This window comes from Musa acuminata, chromosome BXJ3-11 (genome assembly GCF_036884655.1).
Source record: "Musa acuminata AAA Group cultivar baxijiao chromosome BXJ3-11, Cavendish_Baxijiao_AAA, whole genome shotgun sequence".
In the NCBI taxonomy this organism is placed as follows: Eukaryota; Viridiplantae; Streptophyta; class Magnoliopsida; order Zingiberales; family Musaceae; genus Musa; species Musa acuminata.
Genome location: NC_088359.1, coordinates 10,160,265 through 10,177,908, shown reverse-complemented (window position 1 = coordinate 10,177,908; position 17,644 = coordinate 10,160,265). Strand labels below are relative to the sequence as shown.

The following is a 17,644-nucleotide window of genomic DNA, read 5'->3' as shown; positions in this document are numbered from 1 at the left end:
CATATGCCACCATCTAACCAAACCACAAGCGAGATTAACTATTCCAAGTGCAAAAGTATAAAGTTTTTCTTTTTAGTGTCAAACCTCTTTTCAGTTGACAAATAAGATGAAAGACAGACCTAAAACTAATTTTCAATCTGAGATTAAAAATCAATATAACAACTTCTAAAATCAGAACTCGTATCATTCAGAGCCAAAAACTATTTAAATTACCTAAAACTCTTAAAAAAATAATAATTCTAGACTAAAATGTGATAGTTTTAAGACGACATTTTTCCAAGTATTCTAACTCATTAAAAGCTGAAATTATACTAAATTAGATTAAAAAAAAAAAAGTAATTAGCCCCTCAATTTATGGATTTGAATTACAAAAAGTTTATTCTACATGTTTGCATGATATGTTGTTGTTGATGAAGAAATTATCTTTGAAATTGAATCATATTAATCTTCAATAAAGATCAAAATTCAGTATAATTTCATTCAAAATTAATGTAACTCATATCATTCCAAGTCAAAGATATTTATATTCAATTGAAACTCCTGAAAACTAGTTCAAATATATATATGATTTTCAATTGATAACATATGCTCATTACTAATTGATGTTTCATAGATTCTCTCACATCATTTTACAATTCAAGAATTTAATCCAATATACATACATAGGCGCCATCTTGAAAATTTTGGAATGTCATGTCAAGGCAATATAAACAGATAATTTTCCTAATCAGTGCATTCATTCATGCAGTTGTTCAGACAAGCTGCCCAGAGAAGCCTAAAATAGTCATTCAACAACATAACTTGTAGATGGAATATGTACCAAAGAAAAATATAAATAAAAGAAAAAACCCACTGAACTTATTGAAATATAGCAAATGATTTAATCTAGAACTAAAAAAGTAATGATACAAAATGCAGCGAGTCGCATGCCAATGTGTCCGAGGGCCATACCTGGTAAGACCAATATCAACAGGCATTCCATGGGCTTTAATTTTCTCTGCTAGCAACATTACTTCAAGAACTAAAACTGATTGATCACAGTGGTGAACTGTGCAGGGCCTCTACAAAGGCTACGCCAAGTGTGTGACAGGAGTTTAAAGACTTGGCAGGTAGATATGATTACAAGAATTTACTAAAGATCAAATAATCACTCATTCATACAAGAAAATTACTTTAATTTAAAAAGAGTTCATAAACCCACAACTAAAGACCTCGGGTAACTGACTTTGGTGTGATCAGGGATCCATGGATTTATTGAAAGTCATCTACCTAATCTTTAGCCGATTTTTGTGTGTTAACTGCTTCAATTTGTAATATTAGCATCTCTCGCAAAGAGTAACCATGACAGCCAGGCGGCGGCTAGGAACATAGCTCTAACTAGTCCTCCAACATGTGCTTGTTCTCGATTTCGTTACCATTGGCTGTAAAGGAACTACCAGTATCATTTATTGTGTTGTTGCTGCCACGGCATTGCAACAACTGTAGCTGAAGGCTCTGAACAAGCTCATTTAGCCGTTGAATATTCTTCTCTTGTGATAAGATTATCTGAAACCACGATGTAGGTTTTCCATTGCATAAATATAAAAACAGAAATAAAAGGTAGCAATAGCAGTCAGATTTCAAACTGGGGTCAACCAATAAAAATATGAATACACATGTACAAGCATTAAAGGTATCATAAAATATCACTATAAAAGTTGGCAGGAAAAGAACTGGAGATAACAATTCTGAAAAGAATAGTTCACTTGGTACCTCTCCAAACAAGCTATGATGATACAACTGAGATCTGTGTTAAACTTCATGACTTCTAGAAGCAACCTCTTTCTTTTCTTGCCTAGAAATTGATCTTGTGTTCTGTTAAATTTTAAACGAGTGCTACATAAAAGTGCAAGCCCATCAAATATTTGTCACAGGCCAAACATGGGCTGAGTTAAATGGACACAAGAGGTGAGCAACAACAAGAGGCAATCTATACAAGGTCAAAAGGAGCAACAACTAGAGATTGGAGCAACTAGTGCTAGTTTCCCAGAGATTTAGCAAACTGCATCACAGGCATAGGACATGATCACTACAAACTTGGTACTGGTAGGTAGAATTTAATAAAACCAAGTACCAAAGAAACACTATCGTCATTTGACATTAAAATGATAGAAGATAAAGAGGAAAAATTAATCACACCAGTTGCCCTTGACAATTCCATCATTGAGAACAGATATAGAAGAGAAGGGATTAGGAGAAACAAGAGTCTCGAGGGGCTTGCCATTTGAAGCTTGAGTTACTAAGGAACGACAATCCTACCTAATGCAACATCACAAGCCAATATCTTATGTTAAAATTAAAGTAAAACCATTCAAAACCACACCTGTAAATGCTCTCAAGCCGACCACCTCAATTGCTAGCATGGCCTAAGCTACCATATTGATGGTGTGAACAACTTTGATGAAGTTGACATTCAACAATAACAAGAAGGTACTATCTGATGTAGGAGGAATTAAGAAGGAAAGAGACAGGAAAAGAAACATATGATGGAAAGATAATATGAAAAGAAATAGATAACTACCCAATTCATTTGGGAAAATAAATCCAATATTCCTTGAATAATATATCTCCCTTGAAAAGATGAAATCTTCGTATTAATAATCTTCAATCAAGATCAAATTTGAACTTCTTCCATTTTTTTGCATTTGCTTTCTTTTTCTTCTTCAGTAATTTGGGGGACTGAATTAGATATATCGAAGATGTTGCTAAGCGACAATTTATGACATTTGCAAACTACCCCTAAACTAATAAGTTTTATTTAAATAAAAAATTAAATTAATCCTGCATCACTATCTTTGTCAAAGGTAAAGGAGCAACAGTGAAAATGTCTTTGTTTCCACTATGATGAATGATGTTGCAGTAATAGGTGCAAGTCAAGCACTCTTATAGTCACAGTTGGAAGATAACACAGATGACTTTTCAAAGTTCTTTACGATGATTAGGCACCATCAATAGAAGAATAAACAATCTCATTTTATGTTATGTCAAGAAAAGAACATCTGTTTGCCACCACACAGTTCTGTGCCTAGATAAATAGCTGATTACACTACATTGTAAGACACCATGTCAATATATAATATCAGAAACACTAACCCGGTCAAGATAAAAGTTAACCATCAACCTTTTTCATGTCTATCAATTGAGTAGAGGAGTAATTCTAACAAGTGCATGCAAAGCCAATATCTCATTTGGGCTGAAAATCAAAGCATGAAACAAATTAGGGACAAAAAACTAGTTAATCCTACTCCAACGAGCATCAATTTCTAAGACAATTATCAATGCTACATGGATACATAATTTTAGATCATGCCATCTTAAGCATGATGTTGGAGGATCATGTTAAACGAAACAAGACTGACGTGAACAAGGTTGGAAATTTTTGTTTCAGCTTTAAACAATTTTTGTTTAAAGCTTTAAAATCCAGAGTATTGTGGTGGGTCGCAGTGAACATGGCCAACCTCTTTTCTCAAAACAACAATCTCACCAAAATAAGATAGACACCAGAACAAGGCAAGGAAAGGTGAGGGCTGAGCACCTCGATTTGCGTTCGAGGCATTCAACTAGGCACAGCCCAGGTGCTGGGTGGCTCAAGCGAAGGCCTGAACCACATTAGTCAGGTCCGAACCTTGACTTGGGTTCAGTCCAACCAATTAACTAAACCCCAATCAAGAATCCTAGATCGTTCTCATAAATCTAGCATCTTTATTCACAACACATGCACCTTTGATGATTTAAAAGCTAGGTTTCATCTACTCATAAACATACTGTCTTTTATGTTAAACTAACCTTTTCCTTAATGATTTCTTCTCTATTTGAAATCTGTTGCTGCTTCTGTGAGATGATTGGGCTTGCTTCTATTTCATTCGCAAGTTGCTGTTTCCACTCAAACTGCGATGTGATTATAAGTATTACCAGTAGAAAAACAAGAACCACGGGCCTCGACATCATCATCAACAATCAACAAAACCTGTTAACAAGGTAAACTAGCTTGTCATGTTCAACATAGATTATGTGAAAAGCTTCACCACGAAAGTCGTAGCAACTAAGATGGCTATACCGAACTGTAAGAAGAGAAACATCAATCAAATTGCACAATGATCACACAAAACACTCTAATTTTAAGCCTCCAACTTCCTTCACCTGCAAATCAACCACCAAGATCTAGGGGGCAACGATCTCATTTTTCCGACCAAAAACATAAAATTGAAAGCCCTGAAACTAAAATATCTTCACACTAAACAATAGGATATTTCCAGAAAACTAATCAAACCATAGGACCAAATTCAAGCATGCTCAAGAAAAACAAAGGGGGAAACTCACCAAGCATCGCATGAGAATGCCACCTTTTCACAATCGGCGTAGGAACTTAGGGGAGAAGCAGTCGAAACTGAATTCAAATTCGATGTTCTATCTCGGTGATTTCGGAGTTGGGGATTGTTCGGGTGATTTGGGAAAAAAAGGAACAGGGGATTTCTCTCCTTTCGAGAACCAACCACGAAAGACGCGGATATTAAAGTGAGACGCGGCTGCCGCGGTGACTTTGCCATTGATACGCAATGACGCTCGGCGTCCCTCGGCCATTGGATTAAGATTCTACGGTCTGGGAGATGGTTGGACCCCGGCTAATGTACGTCAATCTTCCACTCCGCTACCGATCAATTCTTTGACCTTTCCGGTTTTTCTCACCCGTCTGACTACCACTCTCGTGATTGCAGAATAGTTGGCCCCACATGGTTTCTACCTATGGATGGCCGTATGTATTCATGAGGGTTAAAGAGTGTGTGCGTTGACGAATTCTGAACCATCTCAAGAACGTGAGGAGCAAAACACCAAATGGCTTTGATATACAGCAAGCCATTTTTTTTTTCCTTTTTGACTGCCGACATTTCCATTTTCATATTTTTACCATACGAAGACGCAGCTTTCTCAAATATCACTTTTTACCTAAAAATAAAATATTATATATATATTATTAATATTAAATATTTTAGATTAGTGGTTCAGGATCAATCCCAACTTAGTGAGTCAGCTATCAGGCTAAATTAAAGAATTTTCCGAAGAAAAATCTTTTACAAATACATAATTAAATATAGAAAATATATAATTTGCATAGTTCAGTTAATCAAAGGATACTGTTGATGAGAAATAATTTCGCTGAAAAATTATTTTATGAATATATAATTAAATATAGAAAATATATAATTTATATAGTTCAATTAATCAGAGGAAACTGTTGATGAGAAATAATTATCCAGTATAATTATTTTTTTATATATGATAAACGATGAAGATAGAATTCAAGCCTACAGCTCTACGATTAACTAAATCATGTATTTAACTATGATGCATCGTAAATGTGCAAACAAACGATAAAATTATCTCCAAATCAATAATTTACTAATGGTGTTAATAAGGAAAATATTCTTCCTGGATCATAACTTAACATGTGGTTGTATTGTTAGTAAAATTTGATCAACAATTAAATAATATACCAATCCAAAATAATAGTTCTTAAAATATTTCGTCCATATCTCATAGATGGTAGGATGAGGAATATTTGGTATAAAATGCTCTCCCTTTGTCCCTCGTTTACATAAAATAATAATAATAATAACTATGATCAACTATTGACTTAGATCAATTACTGTTCACTAAAATTTGGAAAAACTCACATGATCTTAATTTTTGTATAGATTGATCACAAAGCATGCACCGAGTCCACCTTAATTTCCGAGCACGCATCCGAGTCCCCCTTTTAGCCATATCCGACTTCTTAGGCATATTGTGTTAAATCGAGTCAGGTTGATTAAGGCATCACCGATATCATCACTATTATTTTGACGCTAGAAAAAGAGTTCATGTTGTAAAAGCGTCAACATGACAACTCGCTCAATGAATGCTCAACTGAGGGCATTGTGTCATTGACCCATAGCACCTTGTCCCATAGTGTGCTAGTCATAACTGCCCTACAAACCATTCACATGAGTAATAGCATGTGTGACATGCTAAGTAATTTATTTATTTATTATTATTATTATTGATATTTTTTTACTTTATATTACATATTTCATATATTGTGATGTTCGTGGATCTATATAATGAGAATCAGATTGTGATAAAATCGCGATAATGAGACGGATTCGTCGTTAAATGTAGACCATAAATAATCTCGATTATAGGTTACTCGAGAAGGACATCGAGATAATCAAACAGACTAGTGTGTTATATACCCGTCCATATGATGAAGACAGTTGATCTCATAGTTGCTCGTGTGGCGACACTAGGATATAATATATGTGCTGAATGGAGAATGAGTTCATTGATTGATCGGCTCACAGAATGTTAGATGGTTGATAATACCTCACCATCAAACATTTATTTTGTAGTCACAATTGTTTATTTGGTCCTTAGATTTGAAACACCAAGAATGTCTGGTATAAGTATTATACTCTTTGATATTGGATTTATAGGTTTGAGAATTTTAGATCTAGCACAATTGATCATCAGGAGTGACAGCCAATCTTATGAGGGTAATTAAGTATTAATAAAAGATCATCCACTCTCGGTGTTATGAGAAGAATATCATATGTATTCTTGATCAGGCAAATCATTGGCTAGAGTTATTCAGATTGAGAGAGAAAGTTCTTCGGGAGAATCTGATTAGAGCGAGACTCGAGTAGAAATCATATGGACCTAACAACACCATGCCTTGTATACAGTCTTTGGGATATTAGATGGATGAGAGAATATAGATATATAGTAACTAAGGATAGACATATCTAATGGATTGGATTTCCTTATAACATTTAGGGACTACGACGTAATGGCCTAATATGTCTATAATCGATAAGTTGAGTGAATTATTATGAAGATGATGATCAACTAAGTCAGAAAGAGTTCTAACAAGTATGACTCACGACCAGTTCGATATTAGACCTAGAAGGTCATACACATATGATAGGTGTTGTGACGAGTAGAGAATTGGATATGAGATATCCATTGGAGCCCCTATCTTATTGGATATCCAGTAAGCATCTGAATTATTAGATCTTGTGGATAATATCCAATAAGAAGTAATAAGAGATTATTGGGTAGAGATCCATTAATATAAGATGCTTCAATAGTTGGATGAAGATCTAATACCCAATAGGGCAGGATCTATTAGGGTTAAGTTAGTAAAGACCTCTATAAATATGAGGGAACTAAATGGGCCATTAGCTAGACCCTTTTTAGCTGTCACCTCTTATACTCCTCTCTCCTTCTCCTCCTCAGCCAATAACCCTAGTTTGGGGCATATGTGCGAGTCATAGGTGCCCTACAAGCCAATCACGTGAGTCATGATATATGTGACATGACACACAATCTTTTTACTTATTATTATTATAATATTTTTTATTTTATATTACTTATCACATAAATATATTGTGATGTCCATGGATTTATGCAATGAGAATCAGATCATGATGAGATCATGATAACGAGATCGATTCACTTTTAAACATGATTCTTAAATAATCCTGGTCGTATAGGAAAATCTAGGTATGACATCACATGTGCAATAGAAAAACATCGGCCAACACTTGAGGCATCGAGGTCAACCATCATTGAGGCATCCAAGTTGACCATCGTCCAAGGCATCTAGGTTGGATAGCACTTAAGGCATCTAGGTTGGATAGCACTTAAGACATCTAGGTCACCCAGCACCTAAGGTGATTAGGTTGGTCATTGCTCAATGGGGTAGATTAGTCTAGCTACCGGCTTGATGTAGGCAACTCAGTCCAATCATTTAGGGTGTTGCCTCTTCTAACACACTCATCCCAAATCAAGCGTCGGGGTTTGCCTGAGCCACCCATGAACAACGTACTGAGCTAACACTTGGCTACACTTGCGAACCTATCTAAAACAGCTCCCAAAGTACACCTTCCAAGGGGATAAATGATAGGAAAAATATCCTCTCCCAATTATAGCGTGACATGTTATAGCACTATTAGCTATACCAGGTTAATAATCAAGCGATATTGACACCAATCTAAAATAACAGTCCATAGGATGTGAAATATTTCATCCATATCATACCATAGAATATTCTCTGATATTAATCTGCTAAAAAAATCACCTTGGGCATAATAATCGAGGTTTGTTCACTAAAATTAATTTACTTTTATTGACTTTGGATTGTATAAGAAAACAAACTCAACCTCGATCTTTTTATATGTCGGTCACGGAGCACACATCCAAGTCCACCCATACCCTAAGCAAATATTTGAATTTCTCTTTCAGCCACGTTAAACTTTCTTTTATTATAATTTTATATCAAAGTGAAATAAATATTCAAGTTTTAGTTTCTAGCAATAAATGTATCTTATCTCTAATAATTTTTATTTCGACTTACTTTTAAAAATAATTCCTTTTTTTTTTCATTTTTTTTACTGTAGAGTGTTCCTTTCCCATTTTTTAATATTTTTTATTTTCCCCTAAAAATGAGGTGCTTTATTTATTTTTTGTTTCTTTCTCTTTTTAGTGGTTCACCTTTTTTTTTTTTTTTTTTACCTCTTGGCCCGATTCAAGGCATTAAGAATTAGTTCAATGAATTGTGAAACGAGAACCGAACCACTTCAAGATCACAAAGAATAACAATGATAAAAAAGAATACTAAAAAACTTAAAAAAATGATAAAATGAGTTTGAAGACATGAAAATATAATGCCTAAAGATTTCAAATATTTTATAATATTTAATTATAACTAAGTGATAAAAGATTTAGTCATAATATTTTTTACGTATAATAAATATAATTGCACAAATCTATAATAATTCTCAGCTTTCTTTCTTTCTTTCTTTATATATATATATACAAAGAAAGAAAGAAACCTTAATTTAGTTAAATTTTCTACCTATTTTCTTTTTAATATATAATACTTTCAAATTGCTTTTTTTATTATGACTTGAATGCAATATTCATGTCTTTCGAATATGCGCTAGCAAAAGCTAATAGGGGTTATATTAATCACACTATTTTCTTTAAAAATAATGTAACTAGATTTTTTGTGCATTTATATGCATTAGAATGTTAATTTTGAAAACCACAATAATTTGAATGTTAGGCTATCATGTTTTTCAAATTATTTTGCTATTTTATTATATATTTAGTCACAGTTTTATTTACCATATCATTTTTTTTCTTTTTTTTTTTAACTCGATTCTTAATTTTTGGAAAAGGTGTTGAGTTCGTTGAATTGTAAAATAAAACATATTATTTTGATAGATAAAATTGAAAATCAAGAGAAGAAAACAAGGAGAGGGTGCTTAATCAAAATAAATTTGAGAAAAAAATAAATAAATGGATTCATATTTATTTAAAAATAAAAAAAGGGATGATTCACTTGTAGAATAATGAGTCTCTTTAAACATCTATACATTTCCAAATGGCTCTTGAATCAATTTGTAAAATTACAATTTTAGATGATCCAAACCAATTTTAGATGGAATTATTTTGTTCATCCTTTTGCCCCTTCCTGTTTTCATCACGCTCATCACTTTCTACTTTTTGTTATCATCATGCATTTGTTATCCATCATATCATACGTGTCTCTCTTCTTAACCAATTATTATTGATCCCATTTGTAGGCTTCCACATTTTTTTCTACCTTCAACATGTTTTACCTCTTTCTCTTTCATTTTCTTTTTTGGCTTATGTTATTATGCTTGTCTTTCTCTCTGTTTCGTCGTCATCTTGTTTGTCTCTTGCATTATTATTATTAGTCTTCTCTTTTTCTTTTGTCAAAAAAAAAATTATACATTAGTTTTTTTTTTTATAAATCAATCAAAATAGTTAAACTTTGATTACATATTAATTATGTTAACCTAAAGATCTTGATTATCGATAATAATTTTTTGTTATTTTGTAATAATCAACCAAACCTAAAGATACGCTTACTTTTCTTACCGACGATTACCAGATGATAATAAATTTCTAGAATCGAATCTCTAATAATAATAATAATAATAATAATAATAATAATAATAATAATAATAATAATAATAATAATAATAATAATGAGGCACTTATTTCATCCGGCAATTACGCCAAAAAAAAAAAGGGGTGCATTTTTCACCGAGGCTGTTCGTTTCCCTCTTTGCTGTCTCGCCTCCGCTCCACACTTTTGCCGCAACCCATAACCCTAACTGCGGTCCTAACACGTCGAGGTTATCAATGGCGGACGCGTACTGGCGGTATGCGGACGCGCGCCACCAAGCGGCGGCGCAGGCGGCGGCGCAGGCGGCGGTTGTCGTGCCCACTCCCCAGCCTGCCCTCAAACGGCCTCGCTCTGACTACCCTGGTACGTCGCACCTCGCTGCACTGGCCATTACTTCCTTCTTTCGCCTCTTGTTAGTTGTCTTTCTTATCTTGTGCTTCGGTTTCTGGTTATTCTTTTTCTTTGCTGCTTGTTAGATTTTTCTAGGGTTTTGCTGCCTCCGTGGTGGCACCTTCTAACTCAGCTGTCAGACGGCGGATCTGCTTTCTTGATAAGTTGGGAGTAATTAAATAACGGTTCCAAAATTTTAGCCGATTTTAGGTCGGCGAACAGTTGTGGGGTTCCTTGAGACCCCTTTTGATTCAGAAGGGCGTCTTTTATGAAATTTGAGATATATTGGTTTAGAAGAGGTGTTTCTCTCGGTGCTACCTTAGGACTGAAAGCAGAACGCTGGGATTTTGTAGGCTGGAAGTGATTAGGTTCCGCAGGTGATGGAATTTCTTTTTCCGTCTCTTAGCCAGAGAAATCTTTTAACATTTTTGGCTTAGATTTTTTTTTTCTCATGCCAAGATCTTCTTATTATTTCATTGGATAAGAGAACTTCAGAAGCTAGATTTATCTGCCTGTACAGCGTAGAATTTTCTTTGACGGACAATCAATATTTGCCGAGGATTGGTTTTCTCTCGTCAGATTTCGATGTTGTTTGACTTTATAAATCTGAACAAGCTCCTGTAATATAATGTTGACTTGGGCATGTCATGCACAAGTTTCTTTTTTCGCTCTACTTTCCATAAGTATTAAGGTGACTTTTTCTGAAAGGCAAACTTCTCCACAATGGCAATATTAGTAGAAATTTGAAATCATCTGAATTTTTATTTATCAATTGCTATGCAGTTGGACTTACATGCCAGGGTTAATCGTATTTCACCTTTTTCTGTCAGTGGTTTCCATAAGCCCACAAGAACACCTAGATATGATTTGAGACGTTGGATTTATGATTAAAAAATTGGACTTGGTTCAAATGATGAAGCACTGTATTAGAGGAAAGTCTTTGTTGGGTTTGGAATATATCTGCACTAGGTTAAAACTATTTAACAACCATAGAAAAGTAGACTGCTCTTTGTTCACAATTACTTCTGTGGTATTCTTAGTATCAGTTTTCTTTGACTGAGATGCTAGAAGAATTGCAGTAATTTGACTGATTAGCTGATCATAAAAATTGATATCAGGACTTGATCGGGATTGGTTGGGAACATTTGGAGAGGGATTTGTATGATTGGTTGAATCAAATTAGCATGATCAAAGTTGTCGACTGGGATGATATAGAAAAGTTATAATAGAATAAAAATGTAAAAATAAAAAGCATAAAATAAATTTATCTTATGCTAAATGATTCTTCTATCTTCATATGTCTTAGTTTCTCTTTTCCAGAAAAATGAAACTGAAACTATAAACAATACTCAATTATATAAAATTAGTAATGTAAAATTACAAAGAAAGATCAACTAAGAGTAACTACTATATGTTCATTGGAAATAAAGATATCCTACAAGTATTTTAACCATACAAAGATTCAAAACTTTTCATCCTACACTTTTGAATGTATCAGTAATCTCCATTGTGGCCCCAGTGTTACCCTAATAGTCATTCAGGTACAGGGTAATGTAAAAACAAATAAATAATATGATTTAAAATAAATTCTGATGCCATCCTCCATTTTCTATGGTAGGATTCTTATTTCCTTCAAATTTTAAAGAGTAGTGTCTTTTTTTTTTTTTCTGTTATACCCGTTTCATTATACATGATGACTAATGGTGAATATTGTAACAATGTTGGTTAATGTCATTATGATGGTTGCAACAAAATGTAAATAGTACCAGTGTCCTATCTTTCACAGTCAGTTATAAATTTTATTTTTATATTCCCTCTATCTCTGTATCTCGGCCTTCCTCTTCTTCTTACCTTCTCTCCTCTCTTACTTTTTCTTTAGATATCATGGCGTTGGTTAAAATTGGCCAATTTGGCTTCAGTTGGATTGATATAGCAATTGGATTAATATTTAATCACTAGGCCAAGAAATTACCTGGCATAAGGTTGAAAGGTACTGATATGGATTTCTTGTATTGTGTCATAATACAGAAATAATGCCAACTTCAATGAAATTAAGTTTGTGGTCCACGTTGTAAAAGGGGTTAGAATCATTGTCATTGTTTCTTGAGCATTTTTTTAGTTGCATCCATATCTATTCTGGATGAAATGATGAAAGAGCTCAGCAGTATGGGCCCAAGCAAATTGTGGTACTGTTGAGTATTTTTTAAAGTTTTTTCCATCACTGAGGATATTATGAGATGCAAAACTTCAATAAGATTGTGTGTGACCCATTGCATCAGAAAAGTTTGCTGGATTGAGTTGAGAAGTTTTAACCTGACTATGGCAATTTCTTGGCCAAATTATTAAATTTATAGTGGACTTGTGTAAATTGGTGGGATCGTGGTGGTTGGTTGGAGTCGATGGATCTATAATGGATTCTGATTGATATCAATTGCTGAATGGTAACTTTGAAAAGAAAAATCAAAGACTGAAAGATGAAGGTAAGCAGGCTTTTGTATCAGCATTGTGATTGCTTATATCAACCTAGATTTCTGTGTCAATTTTTAAAAAGGTTTTTAGGAATTTTTGAATTAAGAATGAATTACTTGGTGACCAAGTACAGGATATTTCCAGATCTATTGAATTGTGCTCTTAATTTTTTTTTTTCAACAAATTTACCTTTTGGGGAAAGCCAAGTCCATGACTATCTTTCATGATTTACAAAGTGGTTGAGTTATTTTCAATTTGCACTCTTTTTTTGTAAGATAAGCAAGTTTGCTGATGCATTCATCCAGAAAACATACATTTCTCATCCATCTTCCTTAATAAGTGCAATCATTTCTCTTTAAAGATATGCCTGGAGGTTCGGAGATGCTTGGTTATTACACTCATGATGAAGAGAGGACTGGATACCGTGTAATTAGGGATACTGAAACAGTTGAAGCTTCCTATGATCGTTACCTACGAAACGGGGTACAATTCTAATGCTTTGGTGCTCATGTGTTATTCTTTGATCACGAGGCTAACTTGTGGAATTTTTCATGTAGATTTCATCTTATGGCGCTGGAGAACCCGTTAGGCCTGTTGCTGGAGGAATTACTGCTCGCCCTGTTGATGATCGGCGAGTAATGGGTGTTGCAGGTATGGATCGGAGTGGATATGGTGGTGGGAGGATGGAACCACCTCTTCCTCCAGATGCCTCAAACACATTATTTGTTGAGGGCCTCCCTTCAGACTGTATGCGCAGAGAGGTCTCTCGTATCCTTTGCTGTGTCCATGTCTTTCACTAGTTAGTGTGGGTCTTCTGCTGTTTTCCCTTTACTTTTGCTGCAGATATATTTCGTCCTTTTGTTGGGTTCCAGGAAGTCAGGCTTGTGACGAAGGATTCCAGACATGTAAGTCCTTTTACGTGGGAGAATTAGTTTATTTGATGAAGTTTCCACTCAATATTCATATCATCAATATTTTAAATTCAAATGCTCAGCCTGGGCAAGATCCACTTGTCCTATGCTTCGTTGATTTTGTCACCCCTGCTCAAGCTGCTGTTGCGTTGGAAGCCTTGCAAGGTGAACAAAAATGCTAAGATGCTTAATGCCACTTATGTTTCAGTTATCTATGTTGCTGCCTATTCTTGTTGTTTATCGTAATGGCATTCCAGAAGTATAGTATACCTGCAAATTGTGAATAAATGTCATTTTCTTTTGGATCCCTAGGGGTTCTTCTGATGCTGCTAAGATTTTGATTTTCCCTGTCTACTGGCCCAACTGTGTCTTCTTGCCATTGATTAGTCAACTTGAAATTTAATGTTAATATGGTTTGATTTGAAAAGTTGATGCTAGGGGATTAAATAGGCATGTGCCTTCTGCCACTTCAGGTGGTCTCAAGTACAACATTTTGAAAATCATAGACATAGATGCGAGAATTGGATCTAGAGGTATATCTGCGAATTGAATTGAATTAGATGACAGGTTTGTCTATGGCATTATCTGAGTGCCTTTTTTGAGACTAGGCAAAAGTGAGATACAAGGATATGTAGATTTATGAGGGGAAACGACTATCTATGACTTAGTTATTGTGTTTGGTATGTGGTTAGTGGGGATGGACATGAGAAACCAAGTAAACTGCTTAAAATCAATGATTGACTTGAGAAGTGACCAGTCAACATGGTTAAAATCAGGGATCGCAGTATCGGTTACCTTACCTGTGTCAGTCCATGACTGGACCAGTACGGTCTGGTCCATTCTGGTGTACCATGGTATGCCGGAACGTACCATGATATTGTTGGGCATGTGGGCAGCGGTTTTGGCAATTTGATTTGGGCTGGTCCTCCTTACAACTTGGTTTTGGCAACTCCTCAAAACGGGTGAGCCAAACCCTAGGTGAAAGATAAAAAATATATTATATATATGCTGAACCAAACTGGACCACCTGATTTGGGCTGGTTTGTGTACTGGTTGGTGATTGGACTGATAAATACCTGCCAAGCTGGACCAAACCGGTCGGTTTAGCAAACCATGTGTTGGAATCTGATTGCCTTGGAACTAACCATTCAGAGAAACTTTGGCATTGTCATGAATGTCTAGATAAGGAGTTGAAGATCATATATTAGCCCAGACATGATAAAATAGCATGGTCAGTCTTGCTATTAGGTTGGTAGGCCATGGATGATCGACTTTCTGAACTTTCTCAGACAAAATGTTACTGTGAATTTGAAAGTTAATCATCTAAGTCCTTTTATTAGTGGAAATTTACATGTTCTACCCATGTATCAGTTTGAAAAAATAGACTCATCTTCCAGTATCCATACATTGGCACTGTTCTAGTGAGAAAATTTATCTATCCCTTGCATTGTTCCGTTATTTTTTGACTATTTAATCTTTTCATTTTGCTCTGGTAGGAATATTCATTTCTTTTTCTACTGATCACTCATTGTTCTTTCTTAATGTTTGTTGGCACTGTAGGATTGTTATATGCTTTCAACGTTTGGCTTGCTATTAACTTTGGAACTAAATGGGGTCAGAATTTTTGGCTTTTAAGATGGAATATGTTTCGACCAAAGTGAGGCAGCATGATTTTGCTGCAAATAGGTATATTAAATTTGATGGACTAAGATTGAATATATGAGATGTAACTTAACTATATTAATGCTAAGAGAAAAAAAAAGAAGTTAGGATTGATGAACAAGAAGGTTTTTGTAAGTTAAGTTTTTAGGTGTCTTGGATCTTCGATTCAACATGGGAGTGGTTGATAGTAGGTAAAACTTGAGTGGTTAAAGTGGAGAGGGGTATCGAGAGTTTTGTATGATTACTAGATACCGTTTAGATTAAAAAATAATAAAACATTTGTTAGGCCAGCCATACTTTATGGTCTCAGTTGTGTGGGAAAGAAACAAAAATAAAATACAAAAAGTTTTTATTGTTGAGATAAGAATGATTGAGGTGGATTTGTGGGGTCTATAGGACAAAATAGGTAAGATTCATTTAAGATGGTATGGACATGTTCAAGGAGACTTAAATACTGTGATTAGATGAAATGAGACAATTAGTATTAGTGATGCAACAGAAGGTAGAAGGAGAACTAAGAGGATCTTGTTAGAAACTATACCTAGTAATTTAGTTATTCGTAATGTTACTAAGGATATTGTCTTTTATAGTGCTCGGTGGTGGTAAATGATCCATGTAACCAACCCTAAATGGTTGGAATATTACAGCTCGCTATATTATAACTTGAAGAACCAGTTCATGCTATTTTACTGCATGTTAGTTAAACCATGGGAATTGTGCATAGTGTGATTTCAGGTGTTAAAATTGTATAGATTGACAAATGCCATTGCTTTGTTTCTCTCCACGGTATACATTAACTTCGGTGGATATGGCTTATTGTTTTCATTATTTCATGTGAGTGCAAAGAGTGGGTATATTATCAGAGAAAAGTAGTCATGGTTCAGTTTTTTTGCAGGTTATAAATTTGACGAAAATGATCGAGAATCATCAAACTTGAGGCTGCAGTTTGCTCGCTTTCCTCCAAGATCTTCAGGTGGGCATCGTGGAAGACGTTGAGTATCGGGTTTACATTTGCAGGTGACGTGCCCAATTTGTATATTCTGCTGTTTGCTGTGAAATCTTCAAAAGAGTAGCAGTACTTTTTATGATGGCATTTTGAATTGAAATCATTGTTCCATGATTACTTTTTCCTGTAGGTCTGGTCAGATTTGGAGGACTTGTGTGTTGTTGCACCTAATAGTTGATCTATTTCCTGTCCTTTACGCCAAAATACAATACAAGTATCTGTAATAGGCATTCGAAATTTGAAGTAATCGTACCCTTGTGTGACTTTTTATCTGTCGTAATTTGAAGTAACCATCCGTCCGAAGCTATTCGAACTTAGCGCAATGAGTCGCAAGTTGAAAATTTTGTTTGGAATTGACTTTTAAACCGTGGGTGAGTGGATTGTATTCCAACAGATGGTCCGACTATCTGATACTGCTCAAAATGAGATTAAAGAAGCTGCACGCACTAGTCTTAAATTATCATTTGGAGCAGCTTCTTTAATCTCATTTTGGGCAGTATCAGATAGTTGATGGCATCGGACCATCTGTTGGAATTCCAGTGTGTTGGTTTCGAGACGGACGGCTATTATGTATGGATCATGACTCTATATTATTATCTGCATGTATCAAAGATTGACATTTCTCGTCAGACGTTGTCAGATAGAGACACGAGTGAGATCTTTCTTGCACGTTGTTGTAAGACGTCGTTATTTGAACGGGTGAGATGTTTCGTGCAAAGAAAGACCTCGAAGAGGAAGGATGCAATCAATCGAAGCTCTTATCTCCAATGCATTAAAGAATCAGGTGGCAATCGAAGCTCCATCTACAGGGCAGGCATAGGGCATCTATGCAAGTACAAAAAATAGTAATCCAAAATAAATGATCAAAATCATCGAGTCAAGCAGTTATGAATTCGATGAGTGTGTCACGTGGAATAAAGAATCGAGATTGGTGAGTCATGATCTTCAAGATCAACATGAGAATTAGAGATGAAAAGGAGAAACATTAATCGACTGTGATGTTCCATTCTTGAAAGGACATCATCCTTCATCCTCTTTAGTTAGAGGAGGTAAAGAGGGATTGATAGTAACCATGGAAGATAGATATTTTGACCCTTTGGAAAGAGGATTTGGGATACTGTCGAATGGTGAAAGTTGGAAGGTGCGAGGATGCCAAAGTTGTTAATAATCATAAAAAAGAGAATGAAGAAG

At 35.0% G+C, this 17,644-nt stretch overlaps 2 protein-coding genes across 2 annotated transcripts; one reads left to right on the top strand and one right to left on the bottom strand.

Moving 5' to 3' along the window:
- Positions 1 to 1,110: 1,110 nt before the first annotated feature.
- Positions 1,111 to 4,554, bottom strand: LOC103971253 (uncharacterized). The gene is made up of 3 exons (XM_009385233.3): positions 4,360 to 4,554; positions 3,826 to 4,006; positions 1,111 to 1,545 (listed from the first exon to the last, which is right to left on the bottom strand). The coding sequence occupies exons 2-3, from the start codon at positions 3,988 to 3,990 to the stop codon at positions 1,378 to 1,380; spliced, it is 333 nt and encodes a 110-aa protein (XP_009383508.1). The 5' UTR covers positions 3,991 to 4,006; positions 4,360 to 4,554; the 3' UTR covers positions 1,111 to 1,377.
- A 5,583-nt stretch (positions 4,555 to 10,137) lies between these two features.
- Positions 10,138 to 16,770, top strand: LOC135652632 (RNA-binding protein 1-like). The gene is made up of 7 exons (XM_065173720.1): positions 10,138 to 10,378; positions 13,236 to 13,357; positions 13,432 to 13,642; positions 13,718 to 13,779; positions 13,869 to 13,950; positions 16,343 to 16,464; positions 16,584 to 16,770. The coding sequence occupies exons 1-6, from the start codon at positions 10,252 to 10,254 to the stop codon at positions 16,441 to 16,443; spliced, it is 705 nt and encodes a 234-aa protein (XP_065029792.1). The 5' UTR covers positions 10,138 to 10,251; the 3' UTR covers positions 16,444 to 16,464; positions 16,584 to 16,770.
- The last annotated feature ends 874 nt before the right edge of the window (positions 16,771 to 17,644 follow it).

Excerpts from the sequence above, each read along its gene's own strand:
- LOC103971253 (XM_009385233.3), bottom strand. The coding sequence starts at position 3,990 with ATGATGATGTCGAGGCCCGTGGTTCTTGTTTTTCTACTGGTAATACTT. Across the intron at positions 1,546-3,825 it reads AAGAAATCATTAAGGAAAAG|ATAATCTTATCACAAGAGAA; the intron begins GTTAGTTTAACA and ends TCGTGGTTTCAG.
- LOC135652632 (XM_065173720.1), top strand. The coding sequence starts at position 10,252 with ATGGCGGACGCGTACTGGCGGTATGCGGACGCGCGCCACCAAGCGGCG. Across the intron at positions 13,358-13,431 it reads ATCGTTACCTACGAAACGGG|ATTTCATCTTATGGCGCTGG; the intron begins GTACAATTCTAA and ends TTTTTCATGTAG. Across the intron at positions 13,643-13,717 it reads TATGCGCAGAGAGGTCTCTC|ATATATTTCGTCCTTTTGTT; the intron begins GTATCCTTTGCT and ends CTTTTGCTGCAG.